The sequence below is a fragment of the Terrapene carolina genome, unplaced genomic scaffold, assembly GCF_002925995.2.
Source record: "Terrapene carolina triunguis isolate 2854851 unplaced genomic scaffold, T_m_triunguis-2.0 Scaffold113, whole genome shotgun sequence".
Classification (NCBI taxonomy): Eukaryota; Metazoa; Chordata; order Testudines; family Emydidae; genus Terrapene; species Terrapene triunguis.
Genome location: NW_020664464.1, coordinates 19606699 through 19629756, shown reverse-complemented (window position 1 = coordinate 19629756; position 23058 = coordinate 19606699). Strand labels below are relative to the sequence as shown.

General features: G+C 43.2%; 1 protein-coding gene across 1 annotated transcript; it reads left to right on the top strand.

The window, feature by feature from the left end:
• Positions 1–18832: 18832 nt before the first annotated feature.
• On the top strand, positions 18833–22595 carry GAS1 (growth arrest specific 1). The gene is given in 1 exon segment (XM_026652340.2): positions 18833–22595. A coding segment is annotated over 1 exon segment (1023 nt). The 5' UTR covers positions 18833–21572.
• Positions 22596–23058: the final 463 nt, after the last annotated feature.

Sequence of the window (23058 nt, the reverse complement as noted above, 5' to 3'; positions counted from 1 at the left end):
TTCTGCCAAAAAGGGTACAAGGGAAGCAAGCTCATAAATTAGACCTGATCTGGCAAAGCAAAATTATGCGCTAACTATAACCCCCATTTGATCCTACTTCCTTCTGACTGTACTAAATACTAATTCTAGGCCCCAATCCTGCAAAGATTCAGAGTTTGTCTGCACTTGAAACACTACAGCGCTACAGCTGTGCCACTGAAGCGTTTCAGTGTAGACACTACCTACACTGATAGGAGGGATTCTTCCATTGACCTAGTACTGTCTACATGGGGACTTAAATCAGCTTAACTACTCCTCTCAGACGTGTGGATTTTTCACACTCCTGACTGCATAGTTAAACTGACCTAATTTTCTAGTGTAGACCAGGCCTTACCCAGGGACTACTCCCTCAACTAGGATGCTGCAGAAAGTTAAGCATGTGTGTAAGTCTTTACAGGATATGGGACTACACATAGATTAATCAAAGGCCAAGTTATTATACTTGTAATTGGCTTATCTTACAAACCTTGTTTGAAATTTTAAATAAATTGTGATTTTTCTCCTTTTGACTTTATTAATGAGATTTCACTTGAAGGAATATTTTTAAGAATACCTTATTTCTGGCTTGTGGCCAGCCCCAAAAGCAGTTGTGTTTTTTTCACAGAAATGCAGATCTTCACAAAAAATAAAACTTTTCAGCTTGTAATTCCCAGGCAACAGCCTCTCTAGCCAAATCACCCTTGGAAATATATTTTAAACCATTTGAGCAGGGGAAAATATTTGAATCTTTGCCTGTTTTGCTAAGGCTCAGCATCAAATTACACACACAGAGCTTCTGGTTCTTTTAAAATGTTTTATGTCTATACTATTTTGAAGTACATGGAAAGCGGTATTTTCTTAAATAAAATAAAGCTTACTGGCGCCAGTATTACATCAGTGACTGTAACTATTGTGTATGTTATATCCTTCTTATGGATTTCTCAGTCTTAATGCAACTGACTCAATACACCAAATTAGATGGACGAGGAGATGGGAATGCAATTGAGTTCTTCTGGAAAACAACAGCACTATTACTACTTGATTTATTATTTTCAGTTGATGTATGCCACATCCTTCATCTCATAATGGAGAGTATGACTGAAAACTGGGATCAAAGCCCAGTTTTATGTTAGAAAGTTTTTTCATTAGCAAATAAGAGCCAGGAACCTGCTACACTTAATAATGTGAATAATCATGAGTGTAATTTAAAGCTTAGAGTGAGGTGTGTAGACAGAGAAGACATAGAGCCAGAACTTTAGCTGGTGTAAAATGGCATAGCTCCATTGACTTCAGTCGACTCCAATGGAGTTAAACCAGTTTACATCAGCTGAAGTCCTGGCCCAAAGATGTGTGTTTGTGTGGACCATATATGTAGATGTGATATCCAAGTGATATATTACATTGCAAAGGCATGTGATAAATAAATATCTGAGCAATTTATCAAAAACCTATGATTGTATCACCTGCCCATTAATCTGTCTCCCAGGACTCATTATAACATTCCAAACTCCTGAGCTACTTCAGACAGCACCATTTATTTTTTAAATCCACCTGCCAGAGAATATTTCCTCCTCCCCCCGCCAAAAAAAAAGTGGAATTTCCTGACAATTTAGACCTGCCAGAGGTCCATGACAGACAAGATTCAATCTTTTACCAGTAACAGTTTTTCCAGACATAAAAATATCATATCTTTAAAATCCAATATCTCATGGTCCTGCAGGTCTTCAAAAAGGAGCATTATCCTATTGGAAGTGGGAGATTCTTAGCAGCTTCCCAATAGCAGCCAGCCAGCACTCACTTTTAAGGCCTGAGACTTAAAGGGCCTTAGATTGGACTTTAGAACTGTGACGTTCTTTTATATGGAAAAACTACTTTAAGGTTATTTTTAGAGGTGTTTTACATTTATTATTTTTAATTTTCCTTTCCCACATGGTAATTAAAGGACCTGGCTTTACAGGCCAAGGGATACAAGAAATAGTCCTTCTAAGATGCTTTTTTTTTTTAAAAGCTCTAAAACATTCTTAAAGAGTTTGTATGTAATATATGTGGCATATACAACACACAGCATGTGCTTTGGTGCAAAAGTTTTCATGACACTTGTTTTGGATGACGACGTAAACTCACATGTGGCATAATACAACCACCCCAAACTCACGCTGATAAAACCATTAAGCCATACCATGGTCAGTGTTTCATATATAAACAACCAAAAATAAACCAGCACAACCCTATGTTAAAAAACTGTTAAAGTTGCAAAGTCAAGCACTCAAAAGTTAGGACACGTCAGACTTAAAGGGTCTTGTGCAACCTTAATTTGGCCCCCTTGTGAATATACATTATGATACAGTCTTGAATTACATGAAAAAACAACGAGGAGTCCTTATGGCACTTTAGAGACTAACATATTTATTTGGGCATAAGCTTTCATGGGCTAAAACCCACTGCATCAGATGTATGGAGTGGAACATACAGTAGGGAGATATAAATACACAGCATATGAAAAGATGGGAGTTGCCTTACCAAGTGGGGGGTCAGTGCTAACCAGCCAATTCAATTTAAGTTGGAAGTACTGTAGGCAATTCTCGACAGTTGACAAGACTTTTTTTAATTGACATTTATTTACATGATCACACTATTTTTCCCCAAAGGACCCCTGCCTCATTCAGTGAGTAGATAGTTATTCAATGTTTATTTTTTTTCTTCACATTCAATGTGTGGTCCCAGGCCTATTTAACACACATCATCCAAAACCTGCACTGAGTACAAAATTATTAATTTCCTCCTGGGTGCTTTTGTGGTGCTCTCACCAGAGTAGCAGTGGGTACGGCTACGCTGCAGTTGGGAGCACACCTCCCAGCCTGGGTAGAGAGACTTGCGCTATCTTGGCTTGAGCTAGTGCACTAAAAATAGGAGTGTGGATGTTGTGGCATCAGCGGAGATGGGGCTATCCAATCCCCGCCCAGATCTCACCACAACACCCTGAACTCCTATCCAATCTATCACACACAGACTGGCTCTTTCCCTCCTCCACTTCTACTCCTATCTCACTACACCCGACACACACCCCAGCTCTTCTCTTCCTCTCCCTTTGCTTCTATCCAACCCACCATCACCTGGCTCCTGTCTACATATATCCTCCCCAACTGCGGCTCCCTCTACACCTCCCCACCCTGTGGCTCCTTCAGCACTCCTCTCCGCAGCCATTCATCACTCCTTTGCATTCCAGTGCTGCTTCTCCCTCCCTCGCCTCTGCCTGGGCTCAGCAGAGGAAGCGTCAAGAGCACAGGAGAGCCAGTCTTCCTTCCCTCAGTTCCTGGGCTCAGCCCCATAGAGAGACACAGCAGACAGGAGGAACAATTGTAGGGAAAATACTGCTCAACTCCTGCTTCCCTGGGCTGGAGAATGTTCAGTGCAGAGGATATCTTTGGGGACTTTATCTCCTAAACTCTAACAAGTCCTTACTAAGAATGTGTGAACTGAGATATTTCAAAGACTTATAACTTGGCCAGATGTGGGTATTCTTTCACATGGGACCACAAATGACACATCACTGACATCAGGGCAACTCCCCTTACAAATGTCAAGTCTTTGCTTCAAAGTATGGGTGCACTAGTACTTCTCAATGAAGTAGCAATACGATTAGTTTTAACATGAGCAAAACAGTGTATTTTTTCCTTAATACCATTCTCAGAGGCAGCTGAATCCTTTTAGCTGAAATTTTCCCCCAAAATTCAGCTTTAAGTAGAAATACAGTATAGAAAATTTCAGGCTGAACAGTTAAAATTTTGCAAAATTATAAGCAACTAAAAGCAGGGGCTTATCGTGGGAGGCATAGCTCTGCATATATTATATAATGTTGAATGTGAAATGGGTCTAAAATAGAACACCAGATTCAAACTTTAGCCAAAGTGTGATCCTAATCCAGACCTTAAAGAAGAGTTCATTATTGCAGTCTATTATTTTTTATTTATTTATACAGCATCCAAAACTGTGCTAGACACTTTACTACAAAGCATACCCAAGCAATAAAAAAATAAAATAAAATAAAATAAAAGGTCCCTGCCCTGACAGCTTGTAAACCAAGTAGACATGACAGGAGAACACAAAGACCTAGAGGATGGGTAGGAAGCAGGGGCCAGGATTACAAATGTAAGATCGTGAGTTGGCTTTGGCATGTGTCCTGGAGTTTTTTTGTTTGTTTGTTTGTTTGTTAATGTGTGCATTGTAGTAACTGATTTTTTTTGTTTTTGTTTTTGGTGGGAAGGAAAGAGGTTGTGTGGGCTGGATGTGGATGGGAAGGGAAATCGTGGGGGCTTGTGTTGATTATAAGGCAGAGAAAAGGAAAGAGGAAGAGAAGACGAGAGACAATGGGCTGGGGAAGTGAGGATTGGCAAACTAAATTATAGCCAAACCTCCGCTTTTCCCAACACCTCTCTCTCTCTCATCTGTCTGGCAGAGAATATAAAATTTTATTGCATTCATTAATTTGTTTTCAAGAGTCACAAATTATGCTGAGATTTTATCTGCCAAGTCTGTACAAGGAGCTGGAATGCTACTGCCAAACCCTACTTGATCAGAGTAAAAGCTGGCAACACCCAAGGTTCTTCAGCTAGTAAAAGAACTCGTTAGTTCACATTGCCCCTTTGCTCGAGAAGGGTGGTTCCATGTTTCTTCACATTTCGGCTTCCTCGCTGCCTTGTGAAGGACACCATGTTGCAGTGATCCTCCCTATTGCCAAGGAATCCTGGGTGTAGCTCCCTCCGGAGTCCAGTTATTTCAGGTGTTGGCCAGAGGGAATTTTCTGCCCCCCAGGGCCTAGCAGACCCTTCTCTTTTACCATTTTTCCCCCAAACCAACTTCTCAGTTGAGCTACAGAAGCTCAGAAAAATATGACACGGTGGATAAGAGCTTGACTTTTGATTTTTTTAAAAACCTCAAAGTTGAGGAACAGTCCAGTGGCAAGGAACTCATTCACAGTAGCCAACAGAGAGAAATCTCTATGAAATGCTAAAATAAACAAGTAAATGATCTCACAGCAGCTGCACTGCTCTCTCTCTTGCTCCCTACTACTCCCATCTGACAAGATGACTGAACCATCCCAGGCTTAAATAAATGTGGTCCAGTGGTCACAGCAGACACTGGGATTCATGGGTTATGTTAAGAGTTCTCTTTATAGACTTGCTGTGTGACTTTGGGCTCTGTGCTACAATTTAATCACCTGTAGTATGGTTATAATGATCCTTACCTCTCACAGTGGAGTTCATTAATATATGTGGAAGAAGGAACTAATATTTGCATAAAGGAGTATATGTTATGTGCCCTTTTAAAGCATGGTGGACCTGTCACTTTAATGTGTGGCACTCCAGGATGAATTCTGGCTGAGTTTGCCAAAGATTAGTCCAAGGATCCCAAAAAAGAGAGCCTCTCCACAGCCCTTCTATTGGCCATGGTTTAAAGCCATAATATGGCCCACAGTAGTTAGAAATGGAAACAGTTTATAAAATCATACAACCCATATCCTTGCAAATGCAGGATTATTTTCTACACTATATTCTCTTGTGTTTTGTCTGGTCTGGTGTTAATAGCTAGAAGTGATGGGGCTTTCACCACTTCCCTTTCACTGTCTGATATATCCCAGTCTCAGGAAATTTTCCCTTTCTTAATTTCATCCCACTGCTCTTAATTATACCCCCGTGTACTAACCTAAATATTTATTCTCCCTTCTTGGTGTTTATAAGTATTGGACCAGATCCTCAGCTGGTGTTAAACCATTGAAGTAAGTAGTTATGCTGATTTATACCAACTGAGGATTAAGTCAGTGGAGCTACACTGATTTGCACCAACTGGGGATCTGACCTTTCCAATATTTGCAGACAGTTATTTTGTCCCCTCCCTCCGCCCCCACTTAGTCATCACTGTACCAAGCTAAACATTCTTAGCTCTCTTAGGGTTGCACATGGTATACCAATGGTAAACTTAGTATATATGAGCTTCTGACAAACAGATCTTGGCAGTTCTACCTCCCAAATCCTAGTGCTTTTACAATAGACAGAAAACACAAAGGACAGAATGTCCTTCTGGAAAAGGTCCAAATATTAACTGTTAAAATTCAAACAAGGGAATACGAGTCAGGCAATGAAGATTGCAGATTGTGATTTTTTTCCCCATCAGAAATGAGAAATGAAATCCAGTTTGGATTTTTATTAAAAGCTGTAGCTGTCTGTGCTCTGAAACACCCTGGAGGTCTATAGATGATATCAGTATATAAATATTCAGGGCTTCCTGAGTATTTTTTTCAAAACAGACTCCATCCCCTCCCCTTCAATTTCTTTGACCTTTAGACAACAGTCATTATTTGTAGCTTGATTTTTTCAAGATGTTCTCCAGTACATAAAGATGGCAGTGAATTCAATTTAAAAGTCAACTCGAGAAATGCAGTATAATCGTCAGAAGATAGCATTGCTTTAGGCATGATTTGATTAAGTGAACAGCCATTCAAAATATTTTACCTTGAAGCATATTTTATCCTATTCAAAGGAGCTGACTTCCTTCAACACTGCAGCCAAAATATTTTACAAGCGATACGATATTTGAATTATCCACAGGCATATGTACAGATACAGTATATTGCTGTATCTGAGATGACTCTTCTTTGCTGTTGCTATAAAATACTGTAGAAAGGACTGATATATCCAAAGTTTTTTTTTCTCTCCCTTGAAGGGAGTAATGCTTTCATGATTTCCCACAGAACAGCTGCAAAAATACCCTCAATCTGGCATCTGGAATTCTTGAAAGTGACTTGTGGATTTGTGGCTAATGAAACATTGCAAAATAACACTCACCATGTTGTAAAAAAATACCCGTAATGGTTTATTAGCCTTTTGCATGACAAAAATGAAAGGTGCCCCAAGCGTGATATTCTGTTATAATTATAAAAAGCATAAAATGAGAAAGAAACAGTGCAAATACCTGAATGTTCTGCAGTAGAACCTGATGTGGAGACATGTCTTTATAACCTCAAAAAAGGATTAAAGTCTGTGTGGTTTTAAAAATCATAATAAGATGACTGGAGAATCTCAGTGAAAATCAGAGGAGTTATGCCTGATTTGCATCAGAATGAGATCAAAATCTGGCCCCAAATATTTGCACTAATTCTGTATTATCCAAGACAAGAATTTGTTTTTAAGATATGACCAGATTATGGTGGACATAGTAATCCATTCCTAGTCAGGGCCGATAGTAGATGACTATGCCTGGCAGCAGGGAGGGGAGAGGGAAAGAACTGTTTCTTTCAGGGTCTCCTCAGCTCATTAGACACAACACACACCTATTATGTACCTATATATTCCTTTCAGAGATTTCAATTTTTTATCATTACAAAAGAGGACATAGCAAGATACCGTACATATTCCTATTTCCAATTATATAATTATCTTGTGCACTAAAATGTTTATTACATAAACTAGCTTTTGCATCATAAACAAATAAATGTTCTGGTCAGTTTGCTTGGGAGAAAGAAAGCCTTATTGATTTGTGCTTTATTGCAAAATAAAGATCAGCTTCAGTAATCAATACTTCCTTAACTCAACCACTTACTAGGAGTTCTGAGGGAAACTGATATGGAGTTTGGCACAGATTGGCACACTCGATGGCAGAACAAGAGGGTATTGGGTGGAGCAGCCGAAGGAAGTTGCAGGGGCATGAACAATGGCTCTACAACTGTGGGGATCCACTGGCCATAACTCACATAACACATAGATTTCAGCAGCCACAGAACAGCTGTACTGAGACTCTCACTCTGCTGCCCCAAGTTGGGGAGGAAGAATCTGCTTTCTCATTGTCCCCCTGTAGGTTCCATGCCCAAAGCTTTGCTCAGGGACCAAGATCTGCCCCTTGAGTGACTATTCACCCCAGTGCATAGAACCATCACAAAGGCCATGAATCATGTCGGTTCACTAAAGCCCAATTTGGGGTGATTAAATTGGACTTCAGTAGTGCATAGGCCTTGTGGCACTACAGCTGGGAGGTTTGATTCCCAGTGTGAGTAGATAGACTTGTGCTAGCTCCGCTCCAGCCAGTACTCTCAAAGTATCAGTGTAGATGTTGCATGGGCAGAGGCTCAGGCTAGCCACCCAAGTTCAGACCTAGGGGGATGGGCGAGCTCAGACTTGGGTGGCTATCCTGAGCCACCACCCATGCTGCAACATCCATGCTGCTATTTTTAGCGCACTGGCTTGAGTAGAGCTAGCACAAGTCTTTCTACCCACGCTGGGAATCAAACCTCCCAGCAGCAGTGCACACCTATTCCACAAGGTCTATACACTACTAAAGTCCCATTTAAACACACGCAGGCTGTCTCTCCGCACAGGAGTGAATTGCACTCTTGGTGACCATAAATAACTATTGGCTTCAGAGGGAATAACTTGTGCTCTTCTTGAGCCCATTCAGATGTGTAGCAAGTAAGGAGTTGCCTGAATATATGAATATTTTAGAGTTAATACAGAGCTCCAAATGCATACTCTCACTCTCACAAATATCGTGTGGATTTGAACACTCCTTGGACAATGCTGGATCCAAAAATCATGCTTGTATGAAAACAATAAGAGTTTTCAGCATTTAACATAAATATTAGAAGAAAATTATTTTGATATCTGCAAGACACATCTTCTTATTTTATCTCCATAATTAGAACTTTCAAAAGACAGAAGGTTTTTTAACCCTAGATAAACTATGAAATAATTTAAATGATCTTTTACTACACCTTAAAAAACAAGCGAGATAGAAGGAGACGAGATAGAAGAGCAATTATTCCACCCAGCATCCTCAACACTCTTCCTCCATTTCTTTGCTTTCCCAACTTCCTCCTGGCTTCTTTTACGGACCAATATCTTGCCATCTGTTCCCTACATCAGGGTTTCTCAACCTGTGGGTCATGACCCAAAACTGGGTTACCAGAATGCATCAATGAGTCACAAGGCTAGCTAGGCTCAACTCACCACTCCGGGCATTGCGCTGCTCTGGTTAAGACAAGCCTCCCATCTACATGATGACAGGGGGCTGGCCAGGCCAAATTTGAGCAAGTGGTGCTGCAACATGTGCCTGGTTGCAATGCCACTAACAAATTTTGTCTCAGGCAGCTCCCGCGCCCCATCTAGCATTCATATTCTCAGTGATGTCCGAAAAGTGGGTGTGATTTGAGCCCAAAGTGAGAGTTTTCAATCTTGTGCATCAATTGTTTATATACTACCATCTTGGGCAGGGCTCTGCCTAATTTTGAGCTCCTTGAACTTCATGGGTTCAAAAGTCCAACTCAGACACTAATATTATTAGGTTCACATTCCACTTAGGAGGCACTAGAGCTCCCTGAGCTATTCATACCAAGCTATTTATTTGACAATTTAGTCCCATTTTCTGTTAACAAATTATCCACAGACAGACAAAGATTTTGACACATTTGTTTATTATTCAATGAATGGTTTATGAGAATGTATTTCAGTCTATGGAATGCTTACAACTATTTGCCATGATTTCAGCTTCAAGCGTTTACTAATTGTAATTTGCAATTTATGCTGCGATTGTTCACATCATGCTGTTTCTGCTCCCTGTTTGGATGACTCCAAAATTCACAAAGAGCTTTCAAGATGGCTGCATTGAACAGTGCTGGTACAAATACTCATGCAAATATTCACATACTGATATGGGGATTGTGATGAGTCATTCCATATTCTTTATGAAAATATGCATATGATACAAATATAACATAACTGAGATATACTTTATGCAAGATGGCTCATGTAAGATATCATGATTTACTGCTAACACTTCAGGTACAACAATGGAGAAGCCAGACAGGGCGGATGGCCCATCAGTGAGGACAATAGACTGTGAAAAGCTTGGCCTTCCTGTGGATGCTCCATACTGCCACTGACTCAGGGATGCTGTGATCCTACAGAGTCAGGTGGTCTTGTCACCTGATACTAAAACATTACCTGGGACTTCTTGTAACTTTCCACTGTAAGGGAAGGGGGGGGTCAAGTTTGGGAAACAAAGGATTCCCACCTTATGTAAATCCTATTTAAGGGTGGGGAGGAAGGCAAACAGGACTCCTCCTTTCCATGGCCGGTCTGCCCAAGAAGAAAGACAGCAAAGGAGAAGGCAAGGGGGAAGTCCAGACTGAGACAGGGGTCTAGTCTGAAAAGGAATATAACTGGAACTCTGAAGCACAGGAGCTTTGCAAACTGCCTGCAACAATATCTAGGGTGAGAAATACTATTTGTATCCAATGTCTTTAGTGAAATTAGCTTAGTTTGCGTGTTTGATTTCATTTGCTTAGTAATCTGCTTTGTTCTGTTTGTTACCCCTTTTACCACTTAAAATCTGCCTTTTATAGTTTTGTTTATTATTAAACCCAATTTCTGTAATTTCTAATGGGGGAGAGAAGTGTGCACACCTCTCTCCACACTGAGGGAGGGGGGCGAATTTCATAGTAGATCTTTGGGTCTGCACTCGGAGGGAGGTGGACATCTGAGTTCTGGAGAAAGTCCCTTAAGCTGAGTCTTCCCAGAGCGGATCTCTGTCTCTCTGTGCAACTGGGTGTGGCCCTGCCTGTGTGCTTGGCTGGAAAAGGGTGGGGAGCCGAGCCCAGCAAGACCAGGTAAAAGGGGGCCCAGGCTGGCAGAATAGAATGACTCAGTGGCATCTCAGCCCACCAGGTGACACCCAAGGGGGTCCAACCCATCACAGTGGCGTAGTCGAGCAGGATAGTGTGCACAGCTTATTGCCCGAAACACTGGTAGTGATTTTAAGTGAGTTTTAAGTGTGGTGGCTGGAGAACAGACAAAGTGGTTACTGGTTTGTTCTTTTCTGTTTGCTTATTTTGGGTAAGGGAAGTAGGACAGGAAAAGCAGCAAAATGAGTGAAAGTGAAGCTACCAGAAATACTACTTCTAACCATTTTCTTTAGTGAAACTAGCTTAGTTTGTGTGTTTTCTTTATTATTAAGCCCAGTTTCTATCATTTCTAATGAGGGGGGGAGGGTGTAAGAAGTGTGCACACCTCTCTCCACATTGAGGGAGGGGGCAAATTTCATAATCTGTCTTTGGATCTGCACTCCGAGGGAGGTGGACATCCGAGTGCTGGAGCAAGTCCCTTAAGCTGAGTCTTCCCAGAGCGGATCTCTGTCTCTCTGTGCAGCTGGGTGTGGCCCTGCCTGTGTGTTTGGCTGGAAAAGGCTGGGGAGCCGAGCCCAGCAAGACCAGGTAAAAGAGGGCCCAGGCTGGCAGAACAGTCTGACTCAGCGGCGTCCCAGCCCACCAGGTGACATCCAGGGGGTCTAACCCGTCACAGGGATTTGCAATACTTTTCTTTCTGCAAACATCTCTGTGAACAAAATTTCAATCCAATGAACATCCTTGAAAAGCAAATAAAAGGGGTCACAAGAGAATCAAAGCTAATTTATGACTTATGAAAATAAATACTGCAAAAAAAAGTCTCTCTCAAGTTTTGGAAGGAACTACCAAAAAAAAAAAAAAAAAAAGAGAGAGAGAGAGAGAAAGAAGGTGGCAGAGAGCGTAAATGGGGTGGGGAGTGGAATAGAGAGTAGACAGAGTGATAAATGTAGAGACTGGGATAAAGGGAACAGAGATGGAATAAAGAAGAAATGTTAATGAAAAATGACTACAGCATGTGTGTATACACACATACACACTGCCTGTTTCCAGGCCAGTTGTTTGTGCTAGTTTAAATTTTTGAGCCTCTGTCTCTTTATATAGAAAAAAAAATGCTCCCAAAAAATCAGAAATGCTATTGCAAAAAAATTTGTTAAGTCTGTAGGGGGAAAAAAGTTCTCAAAATGAACTACTTTGCAACCCCAAAAAGAAACAGCTTGAGAGTGTTGCAAAATCTCACATTCCATAAAGTTTTCCTCTCAATATGAAAAAATTTCTTGAGCATAGCTTATAGTAGACCTTTGCTCTAATAAGCAAAGCAGACTTGAGCCTCCTTAGATGTGTAGCCACTAGGGAGTTGTCTACCTTTTCTAGCTAAATCAGGGATTCTTGTGCAAAGGGACATCATATAATTCAGAAATTTTATTTTCTCGTATAATATTAAGCTCTGCTGCATTTCTTGTCTATGTTGTGCCTTGCAGATAAATGGCTAGGAAACTTGTCTTAGACTAAACACCAGTGTGCAGTACATGATGGTAGCCAAAAAATGCATAAGGAGCCCCATACATAGGTCTAGAAATATAGGTGGAACATTGATTATATTTGCCAGAACAGTGGCTAAGGAAACCCTGCCCAGTCACATCTGCACTGGCAGAACTACCAAGACAGAGCCATATTATAGAGTTGTGGTATTGGTAGGGACACTATAAAACAGAGATGGTAAAAATTTTGCTGCTTTTATAGTGTGTGAAGGCAATACCTACTCGGTCCCAGCTAGTCCATCAGCTGTGCACACACTACCCTCATTGACTTCAAATGGAGTTGCACACACACAACTCAAGGGACATGAGGGCACTTATTCAAACAGAACTGAACACGCTTTTTGCCGCCCCATCCAGGTTGTGGGGGAATTGAAGTAGAACTGGGGCAGCCCAAGTGGCCTGGTCTCCCCAGCCACCACAGCAGCCCTGGCTCCTAGCGCAGTGTGGCCTAATAGTTGGGCTCATTGCAGCAGTCCTTTGATGAGAGTCCAAGTCGCTAGGGCTACCCTTCTGGGAAGGGCCATGCGGCCTAACAGCTGGAGCCAATAGGACCACCCTCTGCAGCAGGGCAGCATGGCCAAATGGCTGGAGCCAATAGGATTACCCTCTGTGGCAGGGCACAACAGTTTCACAGTTCCAGGTTGTATCCCGGGGACCCCATCACAATCTGCTTGGTCTTGAACACTGTCGTATGATCTAACACTGAAGGATATGTGTGTGTCTAGCAGAATACCACAGGCATTGGCATTGCTAAGGAATTATTTAAGGTGAAACAATGAAATATATCTGGGGATAATGAGGCAAAATTAATATAGGTAAAATTTGGGCTGGCTATCAGGAATGCTTCCTAACAGTGAGATCCACTGGGTTATAGAATGGTGTCCCCAGGGAAGTGGTGGAATGAAATCCCATCTATTTTCATTTAGGACATTAAAAATAGGCTGGACAAAGCACTAGAAAACATATTGCAAGGAATAATCCTGTACTGGGAATGGAGGAGGTGACCAAATAGGTCTTCTCCATCTCTGATTTCTTGGTTATGCCATTAAAGCACAGCCCTGGATGGAGCTACACCACTCCAATGGCATTGTGTCTGCAGCAAGCACCTATCTTTTGGAGTTTTGGAAAATGCAGAAATGCAGCTGCTACTAATCACCTTGTTCCAGCATGTAGTGTAGCATATGTTCTCCGTTGCATCCAACTAGCTTAGTTTTGCATATCCTGACACATTCTCTGCCCCTTTGGGAAAGATGGAAAGGAGTGTGTGCCTCAGGAGAACACAAGGCCTGTGATTGGGTTTACATTAGTTTAAAAGCCAATTTGAGTTAAACTAGTACAACTTTTGTGTGTTTACTGTTATGTGATGAAGCAAGGATACCAAGCTCAGTAGACTTTGGATATGCTTCTGGGTGGTACCTTTCATTATAGCTATCTTAAATTACTATTCTAAAAGTTGATTTTCAGGGAACAGAGCAATGGGAGATCACATTAGTTAAGAACCCTACCCAGAACATAGTTGAGTCCATAAATATGTTGAATCAGTTATTGTGGTAGACTTAGTGTTGGCTGAAGCTATAGAAATGAAAATGTAACTCCTATTTTTGGTCCTGGAGACAGTGGTTCTACAGAAGGGAATTCTTTGCTTTATCTACAAAGATACTTGCTTCCCAGGACTCATCAGGTTGAGAAACTCAAGACTTTCCCATTTCTTCCAACTTCTATTATACTGCTTTAAAGAGGCACATCCAGAAAATTAAACATAAAATTTAGTAGCCATTTTAGGGAGTTTGCTCCTGTCAATTTTTAGAAAATCTGCTAATCAGAACAGCCTAAAAAACAGCCAGCTGTTTATGTGTGTGTATATATTGTCATGTCCAACAAATAACTCCCCTAATACTGTGATGTTTGAAATTGTTTTTACATATAGACAACGGGTGTGGCATAAATTAATCTTTGTAATATATAGTTTTGTAAAATCTTTTTTGTAAGTGGCTTAACAGGTGACCAGAAATGTACTTCTTTAACAGTTATTTTCACCGTTGTCAACACCAAAAAAGGGCTTTAATTCACTCTCTTTTTAAACTTGCTTTAACAACATGTGTGGTCTAGTTTGTAGTTTAGATTGGAAGAGAGTTCAATAAAGCAGAGGTCCAAGTAGCATTGTGCAATATTTCCATGTTTACTGTACTGGATGCATTGGGCAAATACCCTCAAAAATACTTACTATTTCATATATAAATAACAATCTCCAATTTTATGAGGATGCCAATTAATTTCTAAGTAAATATTGTAAATTAAGAAGGAAAATCTAAAAGAGAGCCTTAAAATGAAACAACTTTTTAAGACAATTTTTGTACACAGTTAACCCTTACAGCACCGCATTTTCAGGAATCTTATCCTTAATGTTCTGCAATGAGAAACTTAGTAACAATCACCTCCCGCTTCCAACTCCTCCAAACCAAACAGTACCACTCCCCACTCTCCTGATCCTTTCTGCTCCCTCTCAAGATAAGATCTGCTCAATTTCTCTTCTTAACCACCCCAATACTTCAAGCAACAGAATGTGATCACCTCCTAATGGCTGATTCACTACTTTCCCCTATTTTTGCATGATGCACTGCTAGCCCACCTACTTCCCCCACTGCTGAATGGTGTCCTGCCAGCCCTTTGAGATGCTGATGCAATTGGCCTCACTCCTGATTCCCAGGGGAGTTGGAAATCGATAGCAGAGGAATTGGGGTGCATTGGGAACACCACTTGGCGGATGGGGAGGGGAACTTTCTGTGAGATGGGAAAGGCACGGTAAAGTCAAAAGTCCCAACCCTTAAATCCTTTAGAAACAGACAGTTCCCAGAAATCATATCACTGGGAATCAGCCAGTTTCCTAAGGGTTAACGCATTCCAGTTTTACGTTTGTTACTGATTATATACACCCCTTCACTGTGCCTTAGTATACCAATTTGACATATGTTGACTGATGAATGCATATACTGGAACATTATTTAGCTTAGAAATTGTTAATCAATTTTAAAAATTGAAGGATCCACTTATAAGAGAAAAAATCATTATTTAAGATTTGCATGTAATATATTTTAAACTTTCTTTAAAAAACCTTGCAAAAATGTCATAAAAATGGACCAATCTGTGCACCAAAAAAATTTACCTGCTCACCCTTTGTCATGATGACAGGGATGAAAAAATGAATGGTCCCAACTCCCCAAGTACTGCCAAGGAATTCACAAAACACCTCAGGAGGAAAGGTGGCCTTTTGCTGCCTTGATTCTGAGACAGCTGTGAACCTGGCCAGTACTCCAGCATAACTCAAGTCTCAAAGCATCCTGAAGAAGTCCTCTACCTTGTATAGGATTCCCCTAGGAGCAACTGAGGAAACCTGGTAGTACTGCTGAGGAGTAACAAGGCATGGGTGCTGGGGCCTCAGAGCACCCTCCCCCCCTAAACAAATGACTGTGGCCTCCCACAAATCTAATCCTCTGTTTGCAAGGATACTTTGAAAAAATATGAAGCAAGTATAACTGATACAGTGATGTCTGACTGAGTCTGCAGAGCCTAAAACAATAGCTCTAAGAGGCATGAGCTTTCACTCAGTGGGGTGTTAATTCACAAATATGATTGTTTAAATGTCAGCATTTTTAACTATTTCTCTGCTGACCAAAGGGAAGAAGAGACAGGATTATAGCATGAGGATCTGCACATTCTACTGAGAGTAACAGATCATTTTGTTGCCATGAATAGGTGGCACTTGGGAGAATTTCAACTCCCTCCCCATCCCCCAATCTAACCTGGGAAGCCAACAAGCCAAAGGCGAGAAGCAGAGTTTGCACAGGTATCTGAGCCCCACTGAAGAGAAGCAAAACCCCAGGAGCCTAGCAGAGCACCTGAGACCCACTAAGGGAGAGCCAAGATTGAGAATCTGATCCTCAGTGACTGGAGGCCCAGCAGGGTCAAACTAGGCATCAGAGTCTCATTGAGCTAAGTCTGTGGAGCTCAGCAGACTATCTGAATCCCACTCAGATGAAGAATCCAGAGATTATCCATGCCACACTGAGGGGCAGCCAAATCCAATGAGGCCAGCTGAGTATGCATTGCCATATTTACGAACAGCTGCCCAAGCTACTGTGAGTGGCATCTGATTTAGGCATCTCAAGTGGGTGGGCCTCAGTCTCTGGCTGGAGTGTTGAAAACTACCACTAACTTCCCGCTCCCCCTCTCCCCATTCAACCCCTGCCATCACAGCACCAACATCCATAGAGAGCTTTTTTATTGGGTGTCGGGGAAGGCGGAATTCACTGCCGCAAGATGTTTGAGCCTCCTTTCAGCACAGGATGGAGAGACAGTTAAGCACTGGAATAAGTTACCTGGGGAGGTTGTGGAATCCCTATCACTGGAGGTTTTTAAGAGATTAGACAAACATGTCAGGGATGATCGGGAAGGAGGAATGGACTAGATCAGAGTTTCTCAACCTTTTTGATACCAGGGACCAGCTTACTGCCTTCCTAAACTATGTCAGGTCTCAGGGACCGGCGCCAGGCCGCGGATTGGGTTGTTGAGAAACACTGGACTAGATGACCTCTTGAGGTCCCTTCCAGCCATACATTTCTGTGATTCTATGATCACGTGCAGCCAAATACAGATTTCATTAATATTACTGGGCTCCAGAACGGTAAACTTAGCTGGGATGAACACCGCAAATAAATTAGCTGACTATTTTACAATAGCAGTTTTAAATCTGCTGAAATCCAGAAAAGACAATATAATCCACAAATTTGCCTAGGAATTACTTGACCATTAACCAGATATACATGTATTTTTCGATTACATGTGAATATGAACTGCTGAATTGTAATGTTGTCTCCTTTGTGTGTGTGATTTTTTTATTTATCTGAACACTCCCAAAGTATAAAATAGCTCTGTGAGAAAAGGTGACAAAAATGTAAGGATGAGAAAAGAGTTGGAAAAGAGATCCACCGGGAAAGATAGTAAAAGACAGCAAGACTAAAGAAAATAAAAACATGCGCATGAGTGTTTATTGTCAATACATAGCTATAATACACTGGCCTTCCTCACAGCCAAGATGATCTTGCAGTGATGCCCATATAGAAAACTGGTGTAAAGAATTGCATAAACTGTCATTCCAGGAAAGGGCAATACACAGAAAACATAGCAGACTTCCAAATTTTTTAAACCATTTGGCCTTTATTTTTCAACTTATACAGTCAGCAAAGGTAATTAAAAGTCTATACAGGATGCTTTGAAAATGGGAATGCAGAATAAGAGTTGCATTCTTGTTTACTCCTAGAGCTATTCGATTTCAGAAACCTAAAATTGGACATGACAAAAACAGGTCAGCTGTAGGAAAACTTGAACTCATAAGAGGGATTCCAAAGAGTGGTCTCTCTAGACCCTGTACCACATGAGGAAGATTTCCTTCCTCCAAGGGAGAACAATGAGTTCCCATTCCTGACCACTCTGGCAGCTGTTATCCTTTGGGAGTGGTTATACTTGGGAACAGAATTTCCCCCTAAAAAACAAAAAAGTATGCTTCTCAAACATGTGTTTAGACCCTGGTTTTTGTTAATTTCTTTACTAAAATTGAGGGCATAAAAACCTGAGCAAATGCTACTTTGTGTGCACAAACAGATAGCACACGCAGTTACCTATATTGCATGCTCAAATGCTATTTTTGCGTGTATAAATGGATATGGCCACCTATTTTGTGGACATATTTTTGTACGCTGTTACTGTATGATATTGTTGTTAATAAACTTTTATTAAAGTCCACATTTACTATGGTTATTAGTATGGGACTTGCATTCCTAGGTCAGTTAGGTGCTTTTGCAAATCCCATCCTACACTAAAAACCTAATGCTTCATGCCCTGCAAGAACTTTTTACCTAAGACCTAAAATGAAAATGATCACCAATATAATGGACTCTGGCCCATCTTCTGCCCCTAATCTGGCTTCAGGAAGAATCAGAATGATCAGCTCCCAGTCACGAAAGAGTCTGGGGATTGTGGTGGAAGCTCCTCTATTCCCCCTACTAACAGGTCCTAGAGACAATTTCTTTCATTCTTTGCAACATAAATTTATTTAGCAATTAAACACACCCTTTTTCTGCTTCCTACTCAGAGAGTGAAATACAGTTGGAGCAAATGAGTTTTGCAGATCAAAACATGGGTTGTGAGGAGGACACAGTTCAGCCCACAAACCCCAGGCCTGAAGTCAGGAAGCTCAACAGTAACATCTATTATTTCAGTCCCTGGGCTAGAATAGGGCTTTCTGTATCCCCTGCGTGAAAGTTTGCAAATCTGTATAATTGTGGATTCATTGGCCCCTCTCTCAGGCTTCTCTACACTTACAGCGCTGCAGCTGCGTCACTGTAGAACTTAGCGAAGATGCTACCTACGCCGACAGGAGAGCTTCTCCCTTTGGTGTACATACTCCACCTCCCGAGAGAGAAGACCTCCCATTGACATAGTGCTGTCTACACTAGGAGTTTGGTTGGTATAACTACGTTGCAAAGGAGGGTGGAAAATCCACATCCCTGAGAGACGCAGTTATACCAACATAAGTCTGTAGTGTAGTTCAGGGCTTAGCTCATGGCTGTGGGCCTGAAACTCTCACACTCCCATTACTACCTCTGCAATAGTATATTTGGGGCAGACGTGAATGTACCTCCTTGGCAGACAAGTGGTAAAGAAACCCCTGGCTCGGTAGCTCAATATGTGATCTGCCCCACTCACCTTTATTCAGGAATACCTCTAGGTTTTTGGCATAACTCTATGAGTGGCTGAAGTTCAATAGTGAACACACTGTTGAAGAAATGCATAGACTAGACCTGCCCAGTGTGTGGTATGTTCACTACTGCGGAGGGGCAAACACTAGAGGGAATTAACCAGAACAAACACCACCACCATTAAAGGAATGTTTAAAACAAATACATAGAACAGCAATTACATTTGATACCTATTGTTGACAGCAAATTTTTAGCTTTATATTCTCATTGCTTTAAAAAGCGAGCAAGCAACCATGAGTTCTGCTTGTATAGCAGCAGTAGAATGAGAACTGCTGCACTGGAGAAACACAAACCAAGCGTAAAACTGATCACAATAGAACAAATGTTGATGAATGTTTTGCAACACAATCAATCATATTGATTTCTAATTGTATGGCACTTCTATTCCACTTTGCATAGGATTTCAGAAAGACAGCAATCCACCTAGGCTAGAAACCCAAGCTCCCTTTGGTTCTGAAAAGTAGATTTAGTCCTATTTTTTGTGACAGATGGGGTTGATAGTCTCCCGATGAAAAAAGCGCCAGTTTTTGACAGGCAGCAGACACTGATGCCTCTTGTGGTCAAAGCCCATGTTGCTCTGGAATTAAGGTAGCACTAAAATTAAAAGAAACACCTACAAATGCACTATCACCAACTCTGCAATGTACAGCTTATGCTGGTCTGAACATTTTATATTATATTTGTTATTTTAATCTTATCTTTTCTTTTAATCAAAGGAAGAATTAAGAATGTAATGAGAATTTTAATGCATCCATGACCAGTCTTTTATCTCAGTTAATAAATTTCAGGCAACTTTTAATAGCTAGTAGATCCCAATAAAGAATTCAAATAACCATTTCAGACATTGGGAAACATATTTCAGTGTTCTATTTGCAAAATCTATTGTTATAAATAATGTATATAAGAGGATAGGTTGGTTTTTTTTACTAAATCCTAGTAGTTCCGTGCATTGACTCCCCAGAGAAAATCTTCATGCAAATATATAATTTGAATTTGCTTAAAGGCAAAAGAAGTGCAAAACGGTCAAATGACAAGTGGTCATGCTTAAGTACTGCAGTTAATGGACCAAATTCTGTTCTCAGTATATGGATGCACTCCCATTGAAGTCAGTAGCATTGCACAAATCTTAAAAGAACAGTTTGATTCAATATGAGACCGAGCTTACATTCCTCGCAGGAAGAATTCTTACTTCCATTGCGAGGGGGGGAATGAGATCAGCAAATGATGCAAGAGCCCTTTCTGTTTGCATATTGGTATATAATGGCATATTTGATATATAATAAATCTATAATTGTTTGGACTTCTATCAGTGAAATGTATAATGAAATTTATTTTACAGCATCTTTTAATAACGTATGCCATGATGTTACATCTCAGGCAACTTCTATAAACCAAACGCTGCTTTGTGACCACTGGAAAACAGAGATGGGTGCAAAGCTTTGCCTGATGTAAACAGCTGCAAAGTTTCTTCTTGAAAAGCTGTGTTGTTGTGTAGTATAGTAACTCTGGGAGCCTCCTTAACAGTAGGAGGGGCTCCTTGGGGGCTGCTGTCAATCTCGTTAAGCCTTTCCTTTCAAGCTTTGAATGTGAGCTGCCCACCAGCCCCCCTTTCTCCCGTAGATCGTAAAGAAAAAAAAGTTTCAACAACAGGCTGGACCAATAGTAAGTCGAAAAGCAGGGAAAGGGGGCCGAGCGAAGGGAGAAAAGTGGAGAAAGGGAGAAAGAGAGCGACTAGCGAGAGAGAGCGCAGGCTGGGGGCATGTGTAAAAGGGGAAGAAGCGTTGCTAATTGTTTTGTTTGTTTGCTTTTCCATGCATGCATAATGAGGCTTCATCAGAGCACGTTGCTGCTGCTCGGAGGCCACTTTTGTATTTAAAGCCTTGCAAAGAAAAAAAGCTCCACACCGCAGAGCAGAGCAGCTTGCGAGCTTGTTGACAACAGAAGCCGCATCAACCGCAGAGACAGAAAGAAAAGGGAGACCCTGAGCCAGCTATTTCCCCCCTTTCTCTATTTTCTTGCCAAAAAGGGGATTTCTTTCCCCTTCTTCCCAAAAGTGCAACAGTACAAGCGAACGAGCGGAGCCGGGACCGTGAATGGGATCGGAGCGGTTTGTGCGGCTGGCATGTGCGGAGATGCTGAGAGCGGAGAGTTGAAAGCTCCCGAGGAAGCAGCAGCAGCTGGGCATTTATTTTGTGCAAAAAGAGGAAAGAAAGGGATCTGCATGAGAAGCAGGGCAGCAACATGAGCTCCCCCGGCGCAGCCTGCAAGCCCCCGAGTGCACTCAGGAGCCGCTCTCCTCCCAGCCCCCAGTTGCACTGATTAACTAAGGGAACTCTTGCGGCAACCGCAGCCCGGGACTCGGGGGTGGGGGTTGTACTGCAGCCCGCTGTTCCAGCCTCGGAGGGGCCGCGTGGATGGATTGATGAGGGGAAGCCTCATGCACACAGCTGGCAGGAGTTTTGCAAACTTTTCTACGGGCAGCTGCTCCTCCTCCTCCCCTCATCGACCCTCTTGCAGCCGCCGCCGCCCGCAATGGTGGTAGGTTCGCCCGCTCTGCATGAAGGAGGCGGCGGCGGCCGCCGGTGGCTGATGCCGGGCGCCTGGCTCTGGCTGACGGTGGTGCTGGGCGCGGTGTCCCCCCCGCGGGTGCACGGCCGAAGGCTGATCTGCTGGCAGGCGGTGCTGCAGTGTCAGGGGGAGCCCGAGTGCAGCTACGCGTACAACCAGTACGCCGAGGCGTGCGCCCCGGTGCTCCTGCAGCAGCACCCGGCCGGCAGCGCCGGGGCCGCTGCCGCCTCCTCCCGGCGGCGGTGCCCGAGCCACTGCATCGCGGCCCTGATCCAGCTCAACCACACCCGGCGGGGCCCGGCGCTGGAGGAATGCGACTGCGCGCAGGATGAGACCTGCTGGGCCACTAAGCGCGCCATCGAGCCCTGCCTGCCCCGCACCAGCGGCGGGGCCGGGGGCGCGGCGGGCGGCGGAGGCGGCGGGGTGATGGGCTGCACCGAGGCCCGGCGGCGCTGCGACTGGGACAGCCGCTGCAGCGCGGCGCTGGGCCGCTACATGGTGTCCTGCGGCAAGCTCTTCAACGGGCTGCGCTGCACCGAGGAGTGCCGGGCCGTGATCGAGGACATGCTGGCCGTGCCCAAGGCCGTGCCGCTCAACGACTGCGTCTGCGACGGGCTGGAGCGGCCCATCTGCGAGACAATGAAGGAGAACATGGCCCGCCTCTGCTTCGGCGCCGAGGCGGGCGGCAACGGCGCCGGCAGCAGCGGCGGCTCGGACGGGGGGGCGGAGGATTACTACGATGAGGAGTACGAGGACGAGCCCAGGCGGGACGAGCCAGATGAGCCCGGCCCCCAGCCCGGCTTCTCCGCGCCGGCCGATCGCGCCTGCCGAGCGCCCGCCCCAGCAGCCTGGACCGCGCTGGCCTCCATTTTGCTGCTGCTGCTGTAGCCACCGAGTCCCCATTTGCTTCAGGGCTCGCGCGCGCGCGGCGCTCGGGACACGTGGGGGGGGATCCCCGGTCCCAGACGTCCCCCCGGGATCATTTAGGGGGACACTCCCCTCCTCCATCTCCGCGGTCGTTTCTCCAGACACGGCCCCTCCCTCCCCACCTCCCCCAATACTTATCTGCACACCCTCTTGCCAACACCTGCCTGGACATTTATCTTAGGCACTGTCCTCACACACACACACACACACACACACACACACACACACAGTTAAAATCATGTTGATGGCGACGATACCAGTTGATTGGCCTTGTAAACTGGCCACTGTGTTCTGCACGGGAACTAAGGAGATGGAGAGAGATGGACGGAGGGAGGTGTCCAGGACCGCGGGGTGATTTGGCTTGGTTTTAGCGTGCACTATGCAATTTGTTCCACACCCCGGCTTGTTAGCAGCAAGCCGATGAGTTAAGAAGAGGAACTGTTAGCAAAGCTACTGTAGGTTTATTACCATCCCGCCAAAACAAAATACAAATAGTAAGGTGCTAATAGTTGTTAGCATTTGA